Raw genomic sequence first — 24,667 nt, forward strand, 5'->3', positions numbered from 1 at the left:
CAGTATGTACAGGGCTGTGATACAGAACACAGTATTTGCTCTAACACTGCAGAAAATGAATATTCTTATTTGAATAAATATAAGAAAACCATGAATCAAGTCACAGTTTTGGAATTGTTGACCAATAATGTCAGCGCGGCAGATGTGTTTATGGTCCGTGTGAAGCTGTGTTAAATGTATAACGCAGCAGATTTAGCTAATTGTGGTTCTAACTGAATGTGTCTGAAACAGGAGCACATAAGGCATTTGCTCATTTGCAGTTAGTTCACCATATTTGATGTTTAATTGGTGTAATCTCAGAGCTGCGAAGCTGGAGGACTTTACCCCGATAAAGTGATACATTTAAATTGAAATATTTCTTCTCAAAGGTAAGAAGGCCCTTCAACTTCATTTCCCCATTTATCTGTTGTCTCTTCCTTTCCAAATCATTATAGCCTCTTGCCTTTTGGATAGTTTCACAGGAGGCAACCAGATCGGCATGAAATTAGCTCAGTCTCAATCTTTATATGGCCCAATCAGATGAGCTCAGATCTAATCTCAGCTGGCCTGCCCTACCAGAGTCCGACCCCTCAGATGAAATGGACTACATATTCATGGGTTCACTTGCATGGTTGATTATAACAGCACAGAAGGAAGGTAAAACCTTTCTTCTGTTTATCTTTATTCCAGTGTTCCTGTGTCAGAAGGAAGATTGAATATTGAATATGAATTACGCCCAATGATTGACTCAAAACCTTTTCACCAGTCTTTCACCAGTCCAACTAAAACTATGCACAAATCACATCTGGCTTAACGCAACCACTCGGTCCACATTTTGTTGAATTCCAGGCCTGATTGTATAATTTGTTTTAGAATTTCCAGCAGTCCCATCAAACTCACACTGCAGACATTTTAGTATTTTGTAGCTAAATAGTGCGCATACCCTTGTAGCTATTCATTACTTTGCCTGACATAAAATAATGCCTTGAAATAATGGGAAATATTACCTGATGAATTAATTATGATGATAGCATCTAGGGTAGGAGGCTTAAATGCCATGTTAAATTACATGCAGACATTAGAAAACTTTCAACTTGTCTCATTTGCATAAAGGGAGCAGAAGTATGCATAAATACAAAGGTTTCCTTCAGGAAAGAGCCAAGTACATTGTCTGGGAAGCCTAATCAAGCCTAATCAATTCATTGTAGAAATTATGAATCACACAGTAATGAGAAGAAAATAGATACAATGGCCTACTTATGACCGATTCAAAGCTTGATTTGAAAGCATCAAGAATATAATCTGTTTTTATACTATATATGCGGTATATGTAGTATATATGAAGAGATTTCTCTTGTTACCTCCGGATAGGAGTGTTTGGGATTGCAGGATTCTTTTATAACAATAATAATATTAATAATGATAAATAATTAAATAAAAACTGTGGCAATTTTCCCATTATTTTATTTGAATGTCAGAAGTGATTGTCTCCTGCAATAGTTCAGCATTTTTAATTGACTTAATGGACAAAATGCCAATTTAAAACCAGGAAATTAAAGCGCTGAGTTCCCTGATAAGAAATGCTCAGTCGTACTGAATCAAAATCCTGATGTAATTCATTGTTTTCCTTTATTACGTGCACTAGGTAGCACGGACTAATAATACAAATGTAAAAGAGGTTTGGTCGAAGAGATTGGGAACAGGATGTCTATCGTTTACTAAAGCCAGTAAGCTTTACTAATCAGGCAAACTAAAGCGCAGCAAAAAAAAATCACAATAATAATGTGTAATTGTAATGTCTTATTGATGAAGGAATGCACAAAAAGGAATGTTTTCTGAAAAGCCGCCCCTCTTTAAAAGAAAACATCAAACAGTTGTTGTTGTCAGTTGTTAGTTATGTTGTGCTTTGAATACACCCTCTTGGCCTCCATTTATGTTGATCCCTTTTACCTTTTTAGTCTCCAAACCGACTGCTGATTTCATGATGCTCATTGTCAGAATTTTTTGTATGGCGTGTATTTATAAAAATCTATTTTCCCTCCTTCACATAAGAGCCCACTGCTAATTAAGCTCATGTGCACCTACAGTAAGTTCACAGGTAAGCTCTCCATCATGGCATCATGGCACAGGAGGAGAAGAAAAAAAAGCCCCCATATTGTTGAAATCTCCTACTCCTTAGAGAAAGAAAGGGGGAGAGAAAGTGGGAGAAGGAATGCCTTGCCTTCCTCATTACACTGCTGTCATTTACTCTTCATCCCCCGTACTCTTTAGTGGCATTAAGACGGGATGTAAATTTGACAGTTAACGCTGTTAGAAAATGGCTAGTTCAAGAAGGGCAGGAATTAGAGATGGGCATTAGACGCTGATAAGCTCCTTTCCTCTGCCGCGGCGGCTGCTTAACATTCATGGGAAAGTCATCATCAAACAACGTTATCACAGCTCTGTTGACGGCTGAGGAACATCATCACTATGATAATTTTTTTTTATAGCTGTGAGCCAAAAAAGCACTCTTTTATTTCAGCGGTTTGTTAATGAGATAGGAGCTTGTTGGTATGGGCAAATGCAAACTTGCCACTCTCCAGCGTTTGTTTGAGTCCCCCAGCCTCCCCCACATGCCTCCCACTGCACCCCCTCCACACTGTTTAATGTTGCAGGGAGGGGGATGTGTGGGGATATTGGGGGGGGGGGACATTTTTATGTACTCCTTTCGAAGTGCTCTGTGTACATTGCTGAAGGAGGGCCTTTATGTGTACCTTTGCAGATCAGTCGCTCAAAGAGAGGAAAACACGGTTATATCAACAAACGCTCTCTCCTAACAGCCCTGTAGCTGGCACCTGTCACTCACCTGGGATTTAGCCATAGATCTGAATAGAGGGAGAATGAATGTTGAATATTTTGAAGCTGAGTAAACTCCCACCAGCAATAGCATGTGATCAACTGCGCTTTTAATGATGAAAAGGCTACTTATACTGTCGGATCTTGAGGCCTTCAGTAATTACAGCTACAAATCATTTGCATTTGTTTCTCCCTATTTATTCATTAATGCTCCTAACAGCCCAGTTCAGAGGTTTCTTGCACTCTGGAGTAATTCACGTAATGTGCTAGCTGCCAAGGCTAAGCAGCTTTCCTATGGATAGGGATGCAAACTGTGGGCTGTAGATACCAAAATCTGATTTTGGCCTTATCACTGTTTGTGTTTGTGGAGTGGGTTAAGAGAGATTTAATCTTTGGAAATCCTTACCACAGGAGATGACAAATCATCTCTAACTTGTTCTAATTACTTCTAAAAACTTTTTGTTTGCATTACAGTTAGTGAGCAAAGGGACAATTATATAAATAATAAAATCATTATACTTTTACTGTGAGGGAAGGATATGATATCAGTGTATAGATATGTCAAAAGATGCACCATTCATGGGTCAGACTAAATTAATTGATCCATTAAAGCTCCAGTGTGTAGGATTTAGCATCATCTAGCAGCGAGGTTGCAGATTGCAACCAACTGAATACCCCTTACCTCACCCCCCACCCACCCCTTTCCAAACGTGTAGGAGAAACTATGTGAAAAGCCCTATCTAGAGCTAGTGTTATTGTAATAACAGTCAGTTCAACATGGTGGACTCGCTCATTCTAAGAAAATAATAAAAATGAAATTCCTATTTTCAGGTGATTATTTGTTGATGAAAACATAGTTATACATATTATATTTAATTTCTGCCATATTCTGCACATAGAGCCTCTAAATCACATACACTGGACCTTTTAAGTAAAGTAAACCCAAAGGATCTGTTGATGTTGGTAGTTACTGTTCAGTGAATGGACCTGATTTAAAAACAAGCTTCTGAGACTGATGTAGTTACTTTCACAGTGTTTTTGTTGTTTCTTTAGTACAATTAAACATTAAGTTGTTGTAGTCAGTGATAAGTGCTCTCATATCCACCATAACTCACCTGCACATCTTCTCTAATCCTCTCCCAATGGAGAATCAGTTTTCTGGGAAATTTCATAAGTTACACAGTGCAGTAAATTGAACCATATCAAATACTGAATGCAAAAGCAGAGGACGAGGGAATAAGCAGCCAAGTTAAAGCATAAATTAAAAGCAAAGAATTAATAGCTGAACAACCATACTATGTCTTATTAGAGGTTATGATGCTCAGGTTTAAGTATCTAGTATTCAGTAAACGTACATAATTCACATCTTTGACTGGGTGGTTTTAATTCTTGTTAATAAATGAGACCTACTGTGTGTGGTGAAGAACAGTTGTTTGTTTTGCTTCTTGCTGAGACATAGTGAGTCTTCCCCACAGATTAAAAAAAATGTTCTGGCATGCAGCACCAAGATGTCAAAACCAGGTAGAGGAACACTTAGCAGCAATCTGTCTGTCTCTACGATGCAGCAAAGCTCTTGGTAATCATTATGGCAGATGTAAAACCAGCAAAAGTCAACACTTTCTGGCATAGAATTAGCCCAGACATAGAATCATGCATAAAATTTCAGCATGTCAATTAAAATTCTGTGCTCTCAGGTACTGAAGTGTTTTTCACAGCTTTTTGACACTGAATTTATAATGATAATTGCATGGCACCTCAAATGGACATAAAAAAAGGGAAACAAGTAGACACAGCAACAACACTGTGTTATGATTTATACCTGAAAAACTTCTCTTTCTGAATATGTCACTTTATAGAACACACAGGGTTGATAATATGTCATTATTTGGGGTTTGCTTTTTTACTTAATAGATAGTTTGTGCTTTAACTTTATAAGTGTCATGTTCTGCCATGAAGTCAGTAAGATAGATTAAGCCATAAATACAAATAAAAATAACAAGTTTGACATAAAACAGTCAAATACACATTAGATCATACCATCAATGGAAACTCTCAATAGAAAGTAACAGTTTATGCTGCTGTGGCTGAAAAACTGTTTATTCGTTACTGACTTTGTTTATGAATTGATTAATCGGAAGACATTGTTTTTAGCTGTAATATTTTTATTGTGCAATTGATACGAGATGTGACAAAGCTGTTTCATTTGTTTCTCGTTTGTGTAAGTCAGCTTGTTGTACAAGTTCAGAGTTTTTTTCTTCCCTTGGAAAAATGAGCACAATGCAAATGAAACACAGATGTGCTGCAATCCTTTTGGATCCACAGTAATTCTGCCTTTTTCGAGTCGATTCCACAGCATTATCTCCACTTTGTAGTGGTCTCCGAGCCCTTTGTCATGTTAGTTCAATAGTCCTCTGTACTGCAAAACCAACATCGCACTGTGTGCAGCGCTGTCATTTAGTGGCACAACGTGGAAACAAGACAGAGTTCGATCTTTTTGTTTCTGAGGGCAGAGTTTCTTCTCAGGGTTGGAAAACCCTGAAAAACATAGAAATAGATTCGATCGTATAATGAGACAGGGTTTGTTACTTTAAAAATACATTTTTTCCCATCTTAATATATGACTACACATTAAATTAACCCAACAGTGATTTCATGTTTAAGTGTTTATTCAGTACCACCTACTGTACATTATTCTGCTGCCTGACCAAAATCTTCAAATGCAACCAACAAAATGAAAATATTTGGAGCTGTGTTGGAGGATCTGGGGTTAAGTCTTTGCTTCACCAGCTTGTAAACTCCTCACATCTAAGCCACAGTTTGGTTTTCCTTATTTATGATAATGAAATGTAATTCCGCCCTTCATTGACATGCAGTGCTCTGACACTCGAGTAAATTATTCTCTTTTTACCATTGCTCCATATTTTGAAACCATTACTTAATCACATTGTCAAAATCCCCATTTCCTCTCATCAATCCTACGTTGAGCTTTATTTGTGATCCTCTCTTTCTTTTGCCCTCACCCATTTTGTTCACTCTATTTCTCTCATTCAGTTTCGCTCCACACTGGTGTTTATGTTTTTTTTATTTATTTTTTTATTTAAGGATGACTGGATTACCCCTACTGAAATAGCTGTTACTCAGATTTTAGGTCATCTACCAAATCCATTATGGGAAAATATACAAATAACCCCACTTTTCTCTTCCATCCACAGTGGCCTGCTGTTTCTCATCTTGTGGCTGCAGTGGCTTACGGTGCTATTAATAGTAGATAATCTGCAACAGTTTTGTCTAATATATTTATGCTTATTGTGTTATGGTTTAAAAAAAAAGTTTGTAGATAAAAGCAACTGCCTTAGAGTGGTTACCAGCTTTACCACTTGTCCGGATGCATACTAAACATTCTAGTGTCACGTTTTTATCAATAACGGAGAGGCAGAGTGAGAGCCAGCTGTGGCAGTTCTCATAATTCATAATGTATTAATTTATAATTAGCAGGTTTAATGAAACTGATACTGCAATATTAGTTATTAGGTGTACAGTTTCAACGGAAACAAATCCACTTATTCAGTACAATAAAAGTGGCCACATGAAAGAAATAAAGTGAAGAAGCAAAGAGCATTGAAGCTAACGAAGTGTATTACACACTTATTAAAGTAATTTTCACTTTGCCTCCCAGACCTGGCCAAAAACACTTTCAAATTCTCATTGTACTCCAAGGTAGGCTATTTCCTTGTTAACTTTGAAGTAAGCTCAAAAACGTATAGGTAGACAGGGGTGGCATCAAATAATCAGCAACTTCAAAAAGCATGCTGCCACTTAACACTCCTAAAGCTAATGTCCCCGAGACATTCAGAATGGAAATTATTCAAACTCATTTAGTGGCAGCAAATTGGTCTAAGTTCAATCAGAAAACAGACTGACACTGAACAAGAAGTGCAGCCTAATTATACTTGTTTGTCAAATGAAAATTTCATTTGGGCAGAAATGAAACCTTCGAGCAACTTCTTTTAAGGTGAGCTCCTAGTTGTATTATCAGCTAAATGCAGTAAAATCCATAATCATATGATGATAATGAAAATGGAGCCAATGTTAACATTCAGGCTTTCAATGCCCCGGGCACATGGTGATAAAAATTAAGTACCATAGTCCTCTGCCAGGCACGCTGACACCCGGGCTGGTCTTTAGCCTCTTAGATGCGTTTTTGCATTTTAAAAACTTTATCAAAGCACTGTTGCAATGTGGAAAATGTCAACGTGAAATGCACTGAAGGCAAATTGGAATTTCATTAATAGTAAAATTATTGCTTTTGACTGATGTATTACTATGGTTGTTAAGAGCTGGAGAGTGGAACGCTCGTCTGTCTGGTCGGCAGTCTTGCCTCCTCTTGTCCCATGCCATTTGCTGAAAGTTAGAGATCTACTTTCAGACTGAAAAATATGAAGTTGCCAAAGTAGCAGGAAGCGAAGAATATCTAGTTGAAGACACTGATTTATAGTGTAGTATGACCACTAGGATACATGTGAAGATACTAAGCTTTTTAAAGAGAAAAACAGAAGGGATGAAAAGAATAACAAAGGCTCTATTGTGTTTGATAACATCCGCATTTATATCTGGGTTTCATACTCGTTGTGTCTCTCCCTGCTGTAACATAGATCTGATGTTCGCCTCAAGATTGGCCAACACAATGTGGAATTGTGCTGTAGAGCAGTGGGGTGTCTTTTCATTGTTAACCGTGGTAACATCTAATCTTAACTATAGAAAACTGGCCCCTGGTGATCCCACTATGGACTGGTAAATAGACCTAACCTGGTGTGAAGGTATCAGTTCACCGAGACTTGTGCTCATTCATGAAGCTGGTGGTGTTTATTGATTTACCTTGTAATCCTCTCAGTGTCAATGTCGTCATTGATGGAGGAGGAAATGGGAACGCCGTGTCAGATGGAGGACATTTTCTGACGGCAAAACGAGACAACAGATTAGCTTTAATGGGATACTGGTATTCATGTTGTCCTGTGGGGTTTGGATATGTGGCAGTCTGCAAATGGACCAAAATTATTAGCTTTAAAGCTGTTTTAAAAGGTAATAGACCATAGCGTGATGGACTGTACACAATGTATTTTTTTGTTGTTGTTGTTATTATTATTGTATGTGGTAATTTGGTATTTTTTCTGACCTCCGTTTTTTATTTTCTATAAGAAGCAAAGAAAAATATAAGTCAGAGGTCAAAAAATATGGAGTAGTGTTAGTATTCTGATTAATGTTACAGCAGTATTCAGCAAAACTAGCTGGGTGACACAACATGATAGAGTTTATCTCTGAAGTGTTTTGGCTAACAAAGAGAGAGAATTAGCCTACAGGCTCGTGTTTTCAGCTTGAAGCAGCTTTCTGCTAATTTTAGAAATGTACTTTTGACTTTTTGGACAGTTGCTTAAAGTTACTCAAGGGCATTGCCTGATACTGCTTTAGTAGCCTGAATAATGTTGCGTTTTAATTTTGAAAACTTTCCAAAGGAAGTGCAATTCAAGAGTTGACTCAACACTGTCTCAGTGTACTTTTCACATCTCCATTGTCCTTCTTTGAAAAAGTACATCTGGTATGCAGAGGTCTTTGTTCTCTTATGACTAGGAACACCACTACAGGAAAAACAACAAATAAAATATTGCAACAAATTGTTATTTTGTTCTCTTTAGGGTTACTGAACATACAATATTGTAACACAAAAACAAATAGGCTTTGGTTGGCTGTACATATATTTGTAATAAAGATTTCAGACACAGACTGGAATTCACTCATTCACAGGTTATGTATTGTATTAATTTACATTGTACCTTGCATTCTTTTAAAATACAGTTTACTGCAATATACTATCCCATGGAAATATAAACACATATTACTATAAAAATCAATCAAGCAAATGACAGCAAGCTCTACATATATTTTTAACAAAATGTGTTAAACAATGTTTTGAAGCTACAAATAAAGGGCTGTGCTCTTTAAATCTTACATGTTAGCAGAGGCTTTTAGATTTAAGCCAGTATCCTAATTAACTTTATCTCTGCTTAAAGAAACATTCACAGGAACCTTTCAAAAACAACACTGATTTCACCGATTTGATGGTAAATTCCAGTAAGCCCAAGTTCCTCTGGGCCTATCGATCTTCTCATGGCATTAATCATGGTATGTTGTCTTTGTGTGCTAGGAGTGGAGAGTGGAGAGTGGAGATAGACCCGGTCACAGATACAGTACATGCCGTGGATTGTGTACAGAAGGTTTCAGTGAAAACAACCTCCACAAGATCAACTTACGGTGAGCTGTCACTTATGCATTTTAAAATGAACTGTTCATATCAGATTTTAAATGATTGAGTATTACCGGTGTTAACAAACATAATTCAAACATGCTGTACAGCTGAACATATCAAAAAGGCTTTCCCGTTGAGATAGATTTTTTTTAATATCTGATAATTACTGTAAGTGTGACATACCAGTACAGCTCATGTGAGTGAGTAAAGCCCATAAGGGTACCTTCTTTAATAATGTCTACATTCAAACATCCCTGACAAGTTAGATTGCTACCTGGTATTCAGCTGTAGGCTTTCTGTGTTTTAAATTACACAATGTTGTCACTCTTTTCATCTAGTTTAATGACACTATTAATTGGATTTGTAATGATGTTTTAAGCAAACTTATTTCAGCAGACATCTTTCAGGCATTGGCCTTCATGATAACGATGAATAGTGCATGTCTGGCATACAGTAGCTGTGGATTAGACGCCAAGGTATTTCATAGTATTTGTAGTGGAGCTCTGACCTCTTGTGCCTTATTGTGGAAGTGCAAAATCCTCATGCTACACTAGCAGTGGTGGTAATAACAAGCTCTGTAATGCAATATCTTTGTAAGTATGCACTTTAATTTTAAAAATTAAAGCTTCTTGGAGGCTTCTTTCACAGGTCCTTCATATGTAGTAGTTTATGAACCCCCTGGGTGACTTGTGGAAAACCGTCATAAAGGATCCTGTAGGAAACGGGCTGGGTGATACTTTGAGAAGTCCAAAGAAATGTTCCACAAGGATCCATTTATGGGATGTTCACACTGGAACTGTGAAGGAGCCTTTAGCAGTTTCTGAAAGGACACGAACAGTAACAGCGCAGGTTCACCCAGGCTGCTGTACCAACTCATAATAGAGCAAATTTGGAGTCGATGTCATCATCAAATCTGCATTTAATTAACTCCTGTCTAGTGGTGCCCTGTGGTTCTATTGTTTCACATGGTTCATGACCTTTGCTGTCTGACATTCCCGACTCTGTCTCGTCTCCCTTCACTGCACACAGTTAAAGCGAAATGCCATTAAATATTCCTTAATGCGTCAGCTGTACTTCTTTAATTCTGCCATATGTAATGAAGCAGCATGATAAGTGACCTTTTCTACCTCTCGCTGTTACTGTTGCTAACTTGGACAAACAATCCCACCTGGCATTGTGCCAACTAGCAAAACAATGGGAGTCTGTCACTGATAGTCTCTCGGACGCCAAAGATAACTTTTGGAAACAGACCAGTTTGATATCATCAAAAATCCACAAAAACCGACCCTAGCATGCTACAGAGGGAAAAGCCCAAACTTTCCAATTGTACCAGAGGACACGATGAAGCACTAATGCAGAGGGGTGTTAAATGAGTGTCATCTGACCTTGCCATCTGTTGATAGCAACAACTCGTCTAATGGAGCTTCCACAGTGATGAGCTAATGTAGAAACTGATGAGGAAATGTTGATTACAGCTGCTATCACATTGACCATCAACAACTGACCACAGCTAGTGTTATATATTTTTCTACAAAAGAGCTACAGTAGTTTTGCCCTTCATGGGCTTTTAATAATTTATAGTTTGGTGTTATAAATAATTGCCATAAAAAACAAATTGTACACTAAAAAAAACAAAAATAATACAATTTTAAAAATCAAACAATAACACAATATGATATGATAAGTGCAGTTGATTCACTGTAATAGTAACAATAATGTTTGTATTTGTTTCAGCTTTATAAAATCAGGTCTAATAGATGTTAGTTTCATATTTCATATTATATCAATGTCATGAATTAAAAGCATAATTTAACAGACGTAATGTCCAGTTCACCAACTAAACTGCTATATATTCTCCAACAGCTCTTTTTAGTTGTTGATATCCACAATGTAAAAACAATTAAATCCCAAGAAAAGCTGGTAGATTTCAACACATTCTTTCATTCTCCACCATTATTTGATCAATTTAAGATTTTTTTTTTAAAGGCCTTGATGGCCTCCAAATGTGTTTCACAGGAAGTGTTTAAATTGGTTAGGCCTGAAGAATTCTGAAAACATTACTGAAGCACCTCCACTTACTCAGTCCTCAATTATCATTCAATATACACTCAAAATACTTATGCAGTTTAGAAGTTTTTATTTGAAATTGAAGGTAACATTGCTGAAAACACATTTGATATTTTGTAGGAACCTACTTTTTAGAGTATTCATTTTTATTCTCTCGCCATCACCTGTGATCTGTAAATCTCAAGCTGTAAAGTGCGTATTTAAGCCTGTACATGGAAAGTAAAGAGATTCATGGACTCCTGCATATTGCTTTTGCTATTGTTGATTCATCATACGAATCCATCTCTGTCAGCCCGATGAATCCTAATGAAGCAGAAATCTTGTCACATTTACTCCACAATGAGGGTAGCTGGCAAACTTTCTCAGGAAAATGAAACTATTATCTTCAACTAGACACGCACAGGGCTCAATATAAATAAATAAAGTCACACTTATCTAGTGGCCAGTGTGATTACTGTAGCCAAAGCTGACATCCAAATTGACTGTCTTATCATGTCGAAGTGATTTCAGCTGAGTGGAGACTGTAGATGAAAGCAAAATGATCTTTAAATAGTAGTTAAAGATGGTTGCTCGATAAGTTGTTCCACAACAGTTTTGATCAATGAAGCATGCACTCAATATATTGCCTATTTAGATATGTGAGATAAACTTAGCTGGGCCTCTAAATGATTCATAAATTATATTTCCTTCAGTACAAGGTAATGACTTTATGGCCTTGTTGAATTCTTAATGTTTGAACATATTGTAAATGCGTCAGGGAAATTGTGGCGAGCCGGAAAAGACATATTTTGGACATACAGATTGCCTATGTCTTTTAACTTTTAACACATAATAAAATTCTTCCTTATTCATCTATAATATACATATATATTTATACCAGTTGCTCCATCAAAGCCTAAATGAATTGTTTAAAATAAAAACAATTATTACACAATAAGTGTCTATTCTTGAATCACACATATGGATGTTGACCACACGTCAAATACGTGAAAATGGACCTTTAAGCAATTTTTCAGGAGAAAGCCTCGACTACCTCAGGTCTAAAAGCCTATGAATTGAATTTGCCGTGCTCTCATACGACAAAGCCTGTCAGGTGGAAGCTCCGGCTGTAGAAAATGTCAAAGCTATTTTCCTCTTTACTAGTCAATGCAATGCTTGTTTAATAGTAATTGGAATCTTATTCTGCTGTTTGCTCATCATTTCCTGTGCCTAGTTATTCCACACCTAAACTCCATTTAAGTTTTTAATAACATTTTAGAATAGTTCCCATTCAGGTAAACAGAATCTGATTACCTTGATGGATTGAAAATGTATGTCTGACGGTAGTTTATTTGATTTATTTATTCAAGGGGCCTCAAATGGAGGCACTTTAACTGAGGCAAACAAATGGTTGCCGTACATTTTCCAAGAGCACATTGGTTTACAGAAACTGTGAGATTTTCTGTTTTGTTAGCCTCCGCACTTCTCTATTCCACTGTGGAGAGACACTAAGAATGAAAATAATGTCAGCCTGGATTGATTTGTTTGTTCAGCCAGATTTTTTTCTTTGTCAGCATATTATTGCTCCGACATATAAAGATGGCTTCCACAAATCCACCTGCTCGAGAGAAGAATACTGTCCAGCGGGGTCGTTTGTGTGACTTTAGATATTTCTAAAAACTGAACAGATGCACACTCAGTGCCAGAAGCCAATGAGTAGGAGCCTAAAACTATTCTGTGATAGTTTTGGATTTCCCTCTCTCCATAAGCCTCTCATTGTGTTAGAGGAACTGCTTTGTACAAGTGCTTGCCAGCTGCTTACCAAATGAGGTTATAGTGTTTCCCTATCAACTGTAAATTTCAATAATTTGTTGGAGGGGCCTCTCACTGTCAGTTTTTATCATATTATCAATGACGACTCAATTTTCCTCTGCCATTCCATCTCAAGCACTGACCCCCGGCCCTATTACAGTCCTGTAATGAAGTGCAATGGAGTGGTAATTGGTCCACATTATACCAGATCAGGTAACATTAGACTTATTTTCTTATCACAATGAGCCCTCCTGGTGACTCTCAATGAGAAACCAAACACAGTTCCTTTCTTATGCAGGCTATCATCCAAATAACATTTCAGGTGGAGACCCTTTCCCCATTTCAGTTTTCCATTTCAAGATTGTACTCCATGTCCTCGGACTCTGCTTTGTTTCTAGTTTCCTCCACTTTAAAAGTCTCCCAAACAGCCTCAGAGGCAGTGCAGATATGAGGTAGAGCTTTCCCGGCATGGGGAAGTACAGTAAATGAGACGGTAACATGACCATTATGTCTGCAATATTAGATGTACAGTACTCTGCTCCCCCTCTGTTACAGCCTCCTGCCTTAGAGTGCCTGATGCTTAGTAACTTCAGTTTGGATATTTTTCATGTTACTGTCATTGCAGAATTACACACTTCACTATGAAATTAGCAAATTTTACAAGCCTATGAAGCTGTGCAAAAATACATTTCTTCCATTACTCAAAAAATATCTTTGTGGAAATACAAAGTTTTTACCCAGGAGGCACATTATGTGAATGTTATTGAAATCAAATGCTGTTCAGAAAATTGCCACAAATCAATTTTCTCATACTCATTACAGTAGCTATGTGTCTGTCAGCTACAAAAGAGATTTCATGACTCTGACTAACAATGTGTTAATTAAGAAAAGTTGCAAAAAATGATCTCTGGCTAGGTTTAAATAATTATGCGAAAAAATTTAATTTCCAGTAAAATAAATGTTCGAGCAGCCTCAGATTGAACCTCATAATATGTGGTCCAACAAACATCTACTGTAGGCATGACTCAGGTAGTCCTAAACTAAAATAAAATAAACTGTAGTTAACTGTTAACTAATCCTTTATCAGAATATCACAAAGCAGTCAGAGTTGAACTTTTGTGATCCACCAGGCAGGATGTCAGGTCTCTGTTGTGAGCTAACACACGCTCTCTAGCAGTCGCTCTGTGTACTGAAAACACACTGCAGACTAAAAGGACAGGATATTGGATAACAAGGTTAAAATATAGGAGCAAAAATATTCTCTTATTAAACTCAGGCTGCAGGGATTTGATTTGAGCCACCTAATAGATAATGGTTTCAAGGGAGCCCAAACAAAAGGTAACGGGCCGGTCATGCTTATGGTAGCTAATGGCAGAGTTAGAAGAAATTAGGGGATTATTTTTCTACAGGAAATTGTACTTAAAGACGGGTCATGGATCACCCTGCTCTTCACAGGCAGCTTCAGAAGTCAGAGAGTGAACTTTTGCCGCGGCCATTAAAAGGTCTATATCGTAGAAGGAGGTCAAAGCAAAAACAAAACTAATTGTATTATCGGAGAAAGGCAAAGCTGTGTAAATTGATTTTGTGGCTGAAATTCATGGTTAGACAAGTGAATAAACTCTTGTCTTGTGATTTTGTGACTATAATTAAAGAAGCTGAAGATTGAGGACAGGGCAAACCGACATGTACAAGCCAAAAACACCAAACACCAAGAAAAAGTTTTAAACTATGATCCACCAAGAACAGCTTTTTGGCTTTGATTCGACAAGTGTCTGGAAACTTGTTCAAGTAATTTTCAAAGCGATGTGATGGTTTGGTGTTTTGTTGAGCTGTTTCAGGTGCTGCCACACAATCCACTGTGAGTCCCTGGTTGGGTTGCAATCATGTTCATCAATTCTCATGCAGTAATCGTGATCACTGATGAATCACTGATGATTGCTTTGTGTTTATTGGCATTTACTTTGCCTTCCAATTGGTTCAGTGGGTCTAAGACATGCCAGGAAAAATGTAGTGTAGGGAAGTGTAGCCTTCAACACTTTTCATGTGCAACATAAGTATGTGTGAAAAGCTTTGCAACCACTCTGTAGATTGTTGTTGCAGCCCAAACCACCTGCTCGCATTTTAGATTGAGACTTCAGTCGATTCAGTTAGAGTTTATCTGTTTTTTCTTGCGTTTTTGAGTACCGAAGTGATCAGTGAATTGAAATTTTGGTCACAAGTTGCACAACAGTAGTTGCAGCTATAAAATTTGACGCATCGCAATATGGGATTGTTAGCAGAATGTAGCATACAGTACATGCCATGGACATAAACTTGAATAAAATGTCAGTAAAAGACAGTTAAAATAGTAAATAGAGACTTCAGACCCAACCACAGTATATTCCCCCTTTCAAATAAATAAAAATCCAAAACTTCTATATAAGTACTCCATAAATAAGTAAAGTTCTTGTCTTCTCCTTCAAGTCTGTCTGTCCAAAGCGAGACAAACTACATCCACATTCCCTTGTCCATATAATTCCACAAGAGTGCAGTCATCCTCCTGGCCTGCAGAAGTCCAAACATTTTTCCTCTGTTGTTCTGTATGCTGGTCACGTCTTTAGTTTAGTCTTCCACAGCAACTTTAACTTAAGCTGATGAGAAAGAGTTGGAGTTGGTGTGAAATTGTTTTTCTTTTCTCCCCACTAGAGTTCCTGCCAAGGAAAGATGCTCAACTCAACACAACGGCCCACATTCAGACATATGTTGTTGAGAATTATTAACCAGAATAGAGCATTTAAATAATGCATTACGCCCTAAGTATGATGGGGTATTACTGTTTAAGTATCTTACTACACCTGTGTAGAGGTACCTACCTGCGTATGCCCTGTAGTGACCGCTTTCTTCTCTTGTTTAGTTGTCTGCATGGTGACTGGTGATGGGGACTGTCTGTTGGCTAATGTAACTGATTGTCTGCTGCCCTCTAGCGGGTGTTTTAGTGTGGTGCCGTGTGTTGTTGAAGATGGATGTTTCTTGGTAGAGGGGAACTTCTTGAAGAATCTGGAACTTCACATACTGACAAAATAATGACACCATACAGATGATTCATTCAGTTTTATGACTCATTCATTCGTTGGTTAGTTGGTGTGTTTAATTTGTGGGTGCTTGTGTGTGTATGTACTGTATATGTGTGTGATTATTTTCAGTCAGCAGTTGAGTACACAAATAACTCAGTGCTAAATATAGAATTACAGTATAAATAAATATATATATCATTACAAAATTCACCAGGATAAAGTTTTGCATCACAATGCTTATAGTTTCAGTTTCATTGCCTATAGAGGTAAAGATAGTAGGGATAGCATTAACTTGTGGCAACGTGTGTGTAATTTCTGTAACTGTGTGGTAGGTCAGTCTGTCTGGGTAACATAATAATGGTTTATTTAAGAGCCTAGCAGTATCACTCTGACTATGAAACTCTTCGGACACAATACACCTCAGTAAGGAAGTGAAAAAACGGAAGAAGCATGAGATTCACAGAACAGGTGAATTGAGGTATTTGTGTTGTGTCTGAGCGGGGGTGTTTGTGAGTGTGTGTGTGTGGTATTTTTGAGAACAGAGAGCAAAAGTGCATCAAAGGCGTTTCAGACATAAAAGAGGACGTTGTTTTAATCTGCTTTCTATGTCAAGGTCTGTGCCGCACACCTCAAAATTCAACACAGTCCCTTAGCTTCCCATCTTTTTATTTCTTGAGGTTTCACCCTGAATAATCAACATATCTGCAAATGATGAATGAAAAACAGACAAAAGATGGTAAAGCTTGTAATTACAGATGTGCTGCATGACATGACACCACCGTGATGCAGTTTCTCACTTCTTCAACTGTTTCAGGAAGTGGGGCAGAGCCACCAAAATCAGGAAACTAAGACTTGCTATTAATACAACTGAGCAGAGAGCTGTTGCTGGTGAAAGCTAAAATCATCTCAGTTGAAGAGGAAAGGAGCTAAAGTAAACTTGAGAAACCAAAAGGACATGTTTGGGATGCTACTTGTGGGTTGATTTTATGCACTTTTGAGGCTCGACAACCATGGAAGAACCCATCTTAAATGCTGAATCAGGTAAAAAAATATCTTATCTAAATCTTCTGTAATTATCTTTTTAGTCCGGTCGAGTTGGTCACTCATGAGATATATATATATATATGTGTGTGTGTGTGTACAAAACACAGCACTTAACGGTTGTCATCCACAATATGGATTACTCTTTCAGAATCTTTTGTCTTTTTAAATATATTTTTATTTATTTGAACTTTCACTTAAAATTCTTTTCCGAGCTTATGAAAAAGAGGAAGCTCGTATCTTAGCCTTCCTGTACTGTATGGTTAAAGTTATACAGCAGTTATTGTATAATTTCCCATATCTAAATTCGACTCTCATGTTATCGTTCTGTTAAGAAACAGATGGCAAGTCTGTCTGCCCTGTCATCAGTAGGAACTGTGATGAAGGTGAAATAGTCGAGTTGGATTTCTTTCCCAGTTAGCGTGTACAGAGGTGAACTTGACCTGATTAAACACTGTAATGAGTCAAACAAAATTACTCTGACCAGTGTTGACACAGTGCAATGTTTGCACAACTTCTTGTTGGCTCTGCACTGACATATTAAACAAATCAGACATTCATTCTCTAACCACAGTCACCTTGACATTTAGCATACCGACAGCTGGTATGTTGTGGAGCATTTCCGTGACAAACACTGCTTACTGCAACATGGAAACCAACACATAATATGACCAGTGTCATGTGTCATTAGTGTAATATTTGAGCCGATTAAAGGATTGTCATTCATTTTACGTGTTTAGGGTGGCTCGGGGATGGCAGAGAGGAACCTAATGATAAATATTTTCCAGCTTTCAGTCTGTTTGGATACTGTACACACTCATCACACTGTGATATTTTGTTTTTCAGCAAATTCTGAATCACACTCAGCACATGAGCTGTTAATTCTGCACACAGCTGACGCACAGGAATGGGCGGACTATTTGCAGCAGATCTTGAAGTCATCCAAAAAGTTCCGCAAAAGATCTATTTTTTTGTACGAGGTCAGCCCAGCGGATAAGGTTCACGGATATAACTTTGAATATTTTCAAAGCTGCAGATGCATTGTGCTGCTCCTCACCGGATCATTGCTTGACATGCTCTATGAGCCTGAGCTGCACGAAGCTCTTCAGAGACTCCTTTATCCTCCACACAGAGTGGTGGCGCTGCTGTGTGGCGTGTCGGAGGACGACATACCGACTGAAAGCTTTGAAGACTGGTACAACTGGAGAAAGCTCTCTGCTGAGGATGAGCCTGCCTACTACATTTCTACCATTTTGGAGTCCATCACTGACAGTATGCACTGTTTCGTGCCTTTAAACACATCTGATTTTTTTTTTCCAAACAACTATTCAAAATACAAATTAGCTGCTTAAAGAGCAAACATAAACAATTTACTCAAATTACAAAAAGACATATAGTCTTATTGCCTGTAAATCTATCCTGGTATGCAGGATTTCTGGATTTATGTGGCAGAGTTATGAGATATCAAATTCAGCTACACTGTAACTAAAGACAATGACATTTCACACTGTATATGGTGGTTTCTAGAACCAATTTAAATCTAGTTAATCCACAGAATCCACAGTTTTGCTAGTTTTGCTAGTGGAACAGTCCCTGTGAAAACTGCTCACAGAGAGGTCTGTGGATTATGAAGTGTTTTAATTAACACAAATTCCATTCACCTCCATTGTATTAGAGTGCTGACAGAAGTTTCAAAGGTTGATACCTCAGTCTTTAGCATGTGGAAACAAAACTATCTGCAGAGGGGAGCAAGATTTTTATTGTACGTAAACTGAGCCTTTACCCTTCACTGAATAACTGAAGGCTACATACAACACATGTAAGGTATGTAAAATATTTAGGGGCCATAGCAATCATTGATTTTTAATCATTTCTATGTTATTTTATTCAAAGGCAGACAAGTGGAGGCTGAATATGAGAGCAAAAATGCAGCTGTAGCAGAGCAGCACAACGCAGAACCTCTTTCAACTGAAAATCCCACCACTGATGAAAAAGAGGAAGTGGTGTCGGAAGAGCAAAAAGAAACTGTCCTAGAGGATGAAGAACTGGTGGCCGAGGGGAATTCAACAAGCGAGGAAATTAGTACGCCCACGCATCTCACCTGTCTCACCGTTCAACCCAACAGAGTCCTGTGCGGGGTAAGAGTGTAGTCATTTCTTACTTCCATTTCTTACTTCTTGTGTAAGGAGTTATTTGGCATTAATCCACACTTTTCTTCATTTAATTGCGTGGGTCTAGAAATGTTAGTATTATATTATTACTGAAAATACTAAGAAATCATATTAATTCTATTTTCCTTTCTTTTTTCTAGCAACAGGAAACACTTTATATCATTTTTACACATAAAATAGACCAGTCGGTATTAGAGGTGGAGTTTTCATCTGAAAAAGTAGCTGCAAAAAGGGTCCCAGGCACTGTGGAGAATGAATACACTATAAGTGTTACTGCACCTGGTAAGTATTTCCAGGAAATCATGTGACCTTAATCCGTTTTACAGTGTTGATGGTGGTATCTTGAAAACGTCGATCTGAAATCAGTATCTTTTTGTAGATATGCCTGCTGGAGTGTTATCACTCACCATGCACACTGAACAATCCTCTGTCAGCTTAAAGCCTGTTACATATTATACCAATATTGGAGAAGTCAGTCGGTATCTTGAAAATGCTACTGATCCAGTTAACTTCATCTGCCAGGTGAGAATTTAAGTCATATAGTGACATAATGACAACAACAGTTTCAACGTTATATAAATCATTTTGTAATTTCAGGCCTTCAACTTAACGTCCAATGCAACAGAATCACTCGACAACATGCTAACTGACTCATTAAAATCCAGGATGCCTGCAACTAGTCTTCAGCTGTTTGGAATCAGTCAGATTGAAGAAGACAATATGGCTTCATGTGAGTACAGTACAGATTTTTTTATTCTGTTAGTTTCCAGAGCTGATTTATTAATTCCCAAATAATTTCCCAAAGTACATCTGCGAAGTGTTGTTGTAGATGTATTATGATAACATATCTGGAAGCATTTGAAAGCATATTTGTTCCTCCTCCGCGATGGCTGTTTGATCTATTACGATGAAACCCTTAGATTTAGTATCTGATTACTTTTTGTCATTCAGATCAGCGTACTGAGGAGCTTCCAACACTGCTCCACTTTGCTGCCAAGTATGGCTTGAAGAAGCTGACCACCGTTCTCCTTCAGTGTCCCGGGGCTCTACAGGCTTACAGCGTGATGAACAAGTATGGAGACTACCCAAACACGCTGGCTGAGAAGAGTGGCTTCTCTGATCTCAGACAGTTCATTGATGAATTTGTTGTAAGTCCTGTGATGAAAAGCTTTTTCTTATCTTGATGTAGTGTCCATCAAAGGTTTAAGGTTCTCGTATCTCCTTAGTCACTGTCCACCCATTTCTTGTGTTCAAACAAATTTAGCAGACAGCAGACATGCTCAAGTCTCACTTTGAGGAAACCATCAACACAGACGAGTGTGCAGAGGTGTATGAGATGATGTCAGATAACTCTCAAGATATCATGATGAAGTACTCTGGTGGCTCAGAGGACATATATGAGTCAATGCTGGGGATTGACCCTGAATGTGCAGAGGACCTATGTAAGATTAAAATAAGTTCTTGGTCCTAAAAATTTAGAAGATTACAAAACTGGTGGCTAAACTGTTGCTAATGATGTTGCTTTTTGTTTCTTTTTTAGATGAAGTGATGAGTGCAGTAAATGAGAACCCTGAGGAAGCAATGCTCAGGAAGTTCTTCCAAGGTATAAATCTGAATAACTTTCAAATTACAGACCTTAAAAAATACAACATGTACAATGTGGTTATGTTGTGTCTTTCAGCAAAACCACAGGCAAGTGTAAAGCAGCACAACGACGAGTGCCTTAAAAGTACGGAAGCAGAAAAAGAGGATCACATTGATCATATTGAGACAGAAGAGGAGGATCTATACAGTCTCTGCCCAGAGGATATTTATGATACTGTGGATGGAAACAATACTTTTGACTCATTAATCCTGAACCGTCCACCAGCCCCCATCCCCAGACCTGAGTCCGAGTCTGAGCCTGAAAAGCCCATGACCTACATCTCTAGAGGTAATAAGAGAGATGTCTCTTTATCTTGTTCCAAAATGTTCTTTTTACACACACACACACACACACACACACACACACATATATATATATATATATATATATAATATTATATATATATATATATATTAATATAGATTATATATAATCATAAATATGTAATATATATACACACACACACACACATATAATACACATATAATTCAATATATTTTTTCACAGTATTTTCAGATAAATGCATGTCCAGTGGAACAACAGGTACAACAGTGGATACGGGATATCCTGCAGGTAAACACCAATGAAAATCACTTATGAGACTGTATGGTCACACATCTATCTATCACTCTATCTAACCACCTATATGTGAACATTACCACCTTTGTGGTATTAATGCCGAAAGCTTCTGTGAGAGATAGTTTGTGTGTTAAGTCAATAAAAATATTTTTGTTAACATATCATATTTATTAATGTACACTCCTTTTTAAATGAAGACTATAACATCACTCTATTCTTTTACCTGCATGTTTGGTTCCTGCCAATCTGCATCTTGTCAAAGTTCTTTAACATTTTTAACTGCTTTATTTGCATTGTCAGACAGCGGATTTAAATAAAGTTTTTCTGCAAATCTATTAGAGGGCACAGAGAGCCTATGTTCAGACCACTGTTGTTAAGAAACCTCATTCGGGGGATTTACTCTGGTTAGCTATGCTGACAGTTTTCGGTAAGGTAGTTATTTTGGTAGGCTAGTGTTTCTGCTGACCTTCTGCTGTCATGAATGCTGTAGTCTAGTGTTAAATACAAAAAAAATTAAACCGATCATTGTTCATATATTTATTTAAATGCTAACCAAAGATTATTCATTATTGTCAATTTAATTTGCAAATGTGTTAACCTGTTCTCAAATGCACTCAAGTCCTGATAAAAAAAAAAGATTAAAAAAAAGACTTTCTGATAAAAGTAGTATAGATAGTAAAGATAGTTACTGATTTAGAAAACAAAACATTATGTTTTACCTGGGAATAACATGATGCAAAGTGGAAAATTTCACATTGTTTGATTTGTTGAATGACAACCTTTTCAACCCATCCAGCTCGGCCTGCGATGGAACTGCCCTCTCCTGTTTATGACCCCTATGCTGGGATGAAGACACCTGGACAGAGACAGCTCATATCTCTGCAGGAGAGGGTGAAAGTGGGGGAAATTACTGTGGATGAGGCCGTCCAAGAGTTCAAGGCCTGGCAGTTTGACCACGATCGGAGGGCCAACTCTATACGCTATCAGCAGGTAGATGAGCTATCCAAACTTTATGATCTGTCAGATGCTGATTGGTGGTCAGTAAAGAAATCTAATAGGTGTCATGTGTGCTTCTTTCTTCTTCAGGAAAATCTGAAGCGATTACGAGACAGCATCACCCGGCGTCACAAAGAGAAACAGAAGACAGGAAAGGAGCAAGGTACAATCATTTGACCATTTATTATTCAAATACTTAATTTATTTATTTGGTATAAGTGCTTAGTGTAAGTGTTTGTTACAGTTGTTAATGTATACATATTTGAGCAGAGCACAATGGAAAATTACATCCTGTTGTTTTAAAAGCTAATATTTGATGTGGTCTGTGCCCTTTTAGAGTATGAGATCAGTGCTCCGCTGCAGAGGAACTTATACTCGGGCTCCAGTATGACATTAGAGTGTTCTGTGTATGAGCCGACACCCAGGATGGTGGCTCCCCCTCCACCTCCAGTGGGTCCAGCTATCCAAAGAGGCACCTGGAAGACAGGTAGCACCTCCAGCACGTCCAGTGAGTCCTAATGCTTATTTTGTTTGTTGGTTGGCTGTTTGTTTTTTCAGCTCAGCAGCTCAGTGGTTAGAAATGAATGAAAAAGACTGGCAAGGATTAGTCTGGCAACCATACTTAGAAAGAGCAGACTTTGTGACTTGAAGCTCCCCAAATCCCAATTCTGATCATCAGTTAACCCTTTCAAACTGTAGCTTAAGAAACTCAAGAATGCAGAAGCAAAAAAAAAAAAATACTCACATACTGTAGTGGCACTTGGAGGCAGTGGTGATATTGGAAGCACCAAACATTTGTAGATGCTGAAACTTTTCGTGGAAAAGCTTTTTTTTTTTAATTTAATTATCTCTTTGCAATGGGTAGCAGGGAGAGAAGAGAACTGCTGCAAAGTTAAATCCAGTGGAATAATCCAAAACTAGATTAAGGAGTGGACAGAGTGAACTTGACTCAAGGATGTCATTTTCATATAGCAACAAGAGGGATGTTTGTCAATAAATAAACTTCTTCTGACTTGATACAAAATAATGTATTACTTGTTAATCTCGCACCCTTTACCTAAAACGTAAATAATCTAGTAGTTGATGGTGGCCATCTCATTACCTGTAAGAAATATGAATATTTTGGATACCTTCCTTTGAACACATGTTTCATATGACAATTCCTCTCTAACAGCTATATAATGTTCCTGAAGAAATGGAAATTTTCCACAGTCAGACTTCATTAATTCACACTTATGTTTAAGTTGTATTGTTCTTTCAGGGGGGTTTCACTATGTTCTTCTCAAGCTGGCGTAGAACAGTAAAATGAACCTTGAACTAATGTGAAATTTAGCTGTTAGCTTTCCATGTTTTTTTGAAAAAACTTTGCCATTTTGATTTCCTGTACTTTGTGTCATTTTAACAGAAAACATCAGAAATGTGCACACAAACATAAAAAGTGTTTAAAGAATTTACAGCCTCATGATTCTCACATTTAGTCCTTCTGTTCCTCTTTCTCTATTTAATACCTGCAGACATGTACAATTACAGAATCTTTGTTGTGAGACTCAAAAAGATATTTTTATCCACATTTGTTGAATTGGTCTTACCTTAACTGTAACCTCAGGGAAAATTGGAGTCATTCCACGTTAACCTGTGTTGTGTTTCCACATTAACCTTTTCTTTTCTTCTCTTCCATCAGGTACTGAAAGCAACAGACTCAGCACTCATAGCACATTTAGCTTCAGCAGTGGGACAGAGCCGGACTTTGAGGTGAGCCAGCATTACCAACAAAGCATTTGCCTTTCCTGTGCATTCACACAGACTTAACTCCTTATATACAATAAAGTAGTACACTGTACAGTTAGACATGCCACAATGCTTGTATTGCTACATTGTGGTGTCTGTTGCAGTGCTGCACTTTCCTGTTCATGGCCATATGCGTGACAATAATACATGTGAATCAAAGGGCAAAGAGTCTGCTGTTCAGTTTATTAGGTAGTAACTGGCTATTTCACTTCCTAAAACACCTACATGTACAGATCTACAGAGTCAAACTGCAAGACCCAGCGTATTCTTGTGAAATATTTGAAGTTTGGCACATATTGCTCAGTGCTTTCTCAGAAAGCACTTATGTGATCAGAAATGTGATGGGGTTTCTGAAGAATTAAATTTTGACACTCTCTTTCCGTTAAATTTTATATCTGATGAAGACAAGACAACTGACAAC

The 24,667-nt window shown here is 37.7% G+C and overlaps 1 protein-coding gene across 4 annotated transcripts in view; it reads left to right on the forward strand.

Annotated features, from left to right (window-relative positions):
• The window catches only part of pik3ap1 (phosphoinositide-3-kinase adaptor protein 1), a 33,494-nt gene that overhangs the window by 4,252 nt on the left and 4,575 nt on the right, over positions 1 to 24,667 (forward strand). The window contains exons 4-19 of one of the 4 annotated variants that reach the window (XM_010734548.3): positions 9,014 to 9,120; positions 16,841 to 17,067; positions 17,914 to 18,339; positions 18,961 to 19,205; positions 19,379 to 19,520; positions 19,618 to 19,760; positions 19,836 to 19,968; positions 20,190 to 20,386; positions 20,506 to 20,680; positions 20,779 to 20,841; positions 20,920 to 21,171; positions 21,391 to 21,456; positions 22,259 to 22,452; positions 22,549 to 22,621; positions 22,796 to 22,966; positions 24,140 to 24,210. In XM_010734548.3, coding sequence (XP_010732850.2) covers positions 17,037 to 17,067; positions 17,914 to 18,339; positions 18,961 to 19,205; positions 19,379 to 19,520; positions 19,618 to 19,760; positions 19,836 to 19,968; positions 20,190 to 20,386; positions 20,506 to 20,680; positions 20,779 to 20,841; positions 20,920 to 21,171; positions 21,391 to 21,456; positions 22,259 to 22,452; positions 22,549 to 22,621; positions 22,796 to 22,966; positions 24,140 to 24,210 — 2,382 coding nt within the window. In that variant the 5' untranslated portion in view covers positions 9,014 to 9,120; positions 16,841 to 17,036. Of the gene's footprint in view, positions 1 to 9,013; positions 9,121 to 16,840; positions 17,068 to 17,913; positions 18,340 to 18,960; positions 19,206 to 19,378; positions 19,521 to 19,617; positions 19,761 to 19,835; positions 19,969 to 20,189; positions 20,387 to 20,502; positions 20,681 to 20,778; positions 20,842 to 20,919; positions 21,172 to 21,390; positions 21,457 to 22,258; positions 22,453 to 22,548; positions 22,622 to 22,795; positions 22,967 to 24,139; positions 24,211 to 24,667 lie in introns of all 4 variants that reach the window. The other 3 variants (XM_027276013.1, XM_027276014.1, XM_027276015.1) reach the window with 3 other exon arrangements.

The sequence above is a fragment of the Larimichthys crocea genome, unplaced genomic scaffold (assembly GCF_000972845.2).
Source record: "Larimichthys crocea isolate SSNF unplaced genomic scaffold, L_crocea_2.0 scaffold271, whole genome shotgun sequence".
NCBI classification, from domain to species: Eukaryota; Metazoa; Chordata; class Actinopteri; family Sciaenidae; genus Larimichthys; species Larimichthys crocea.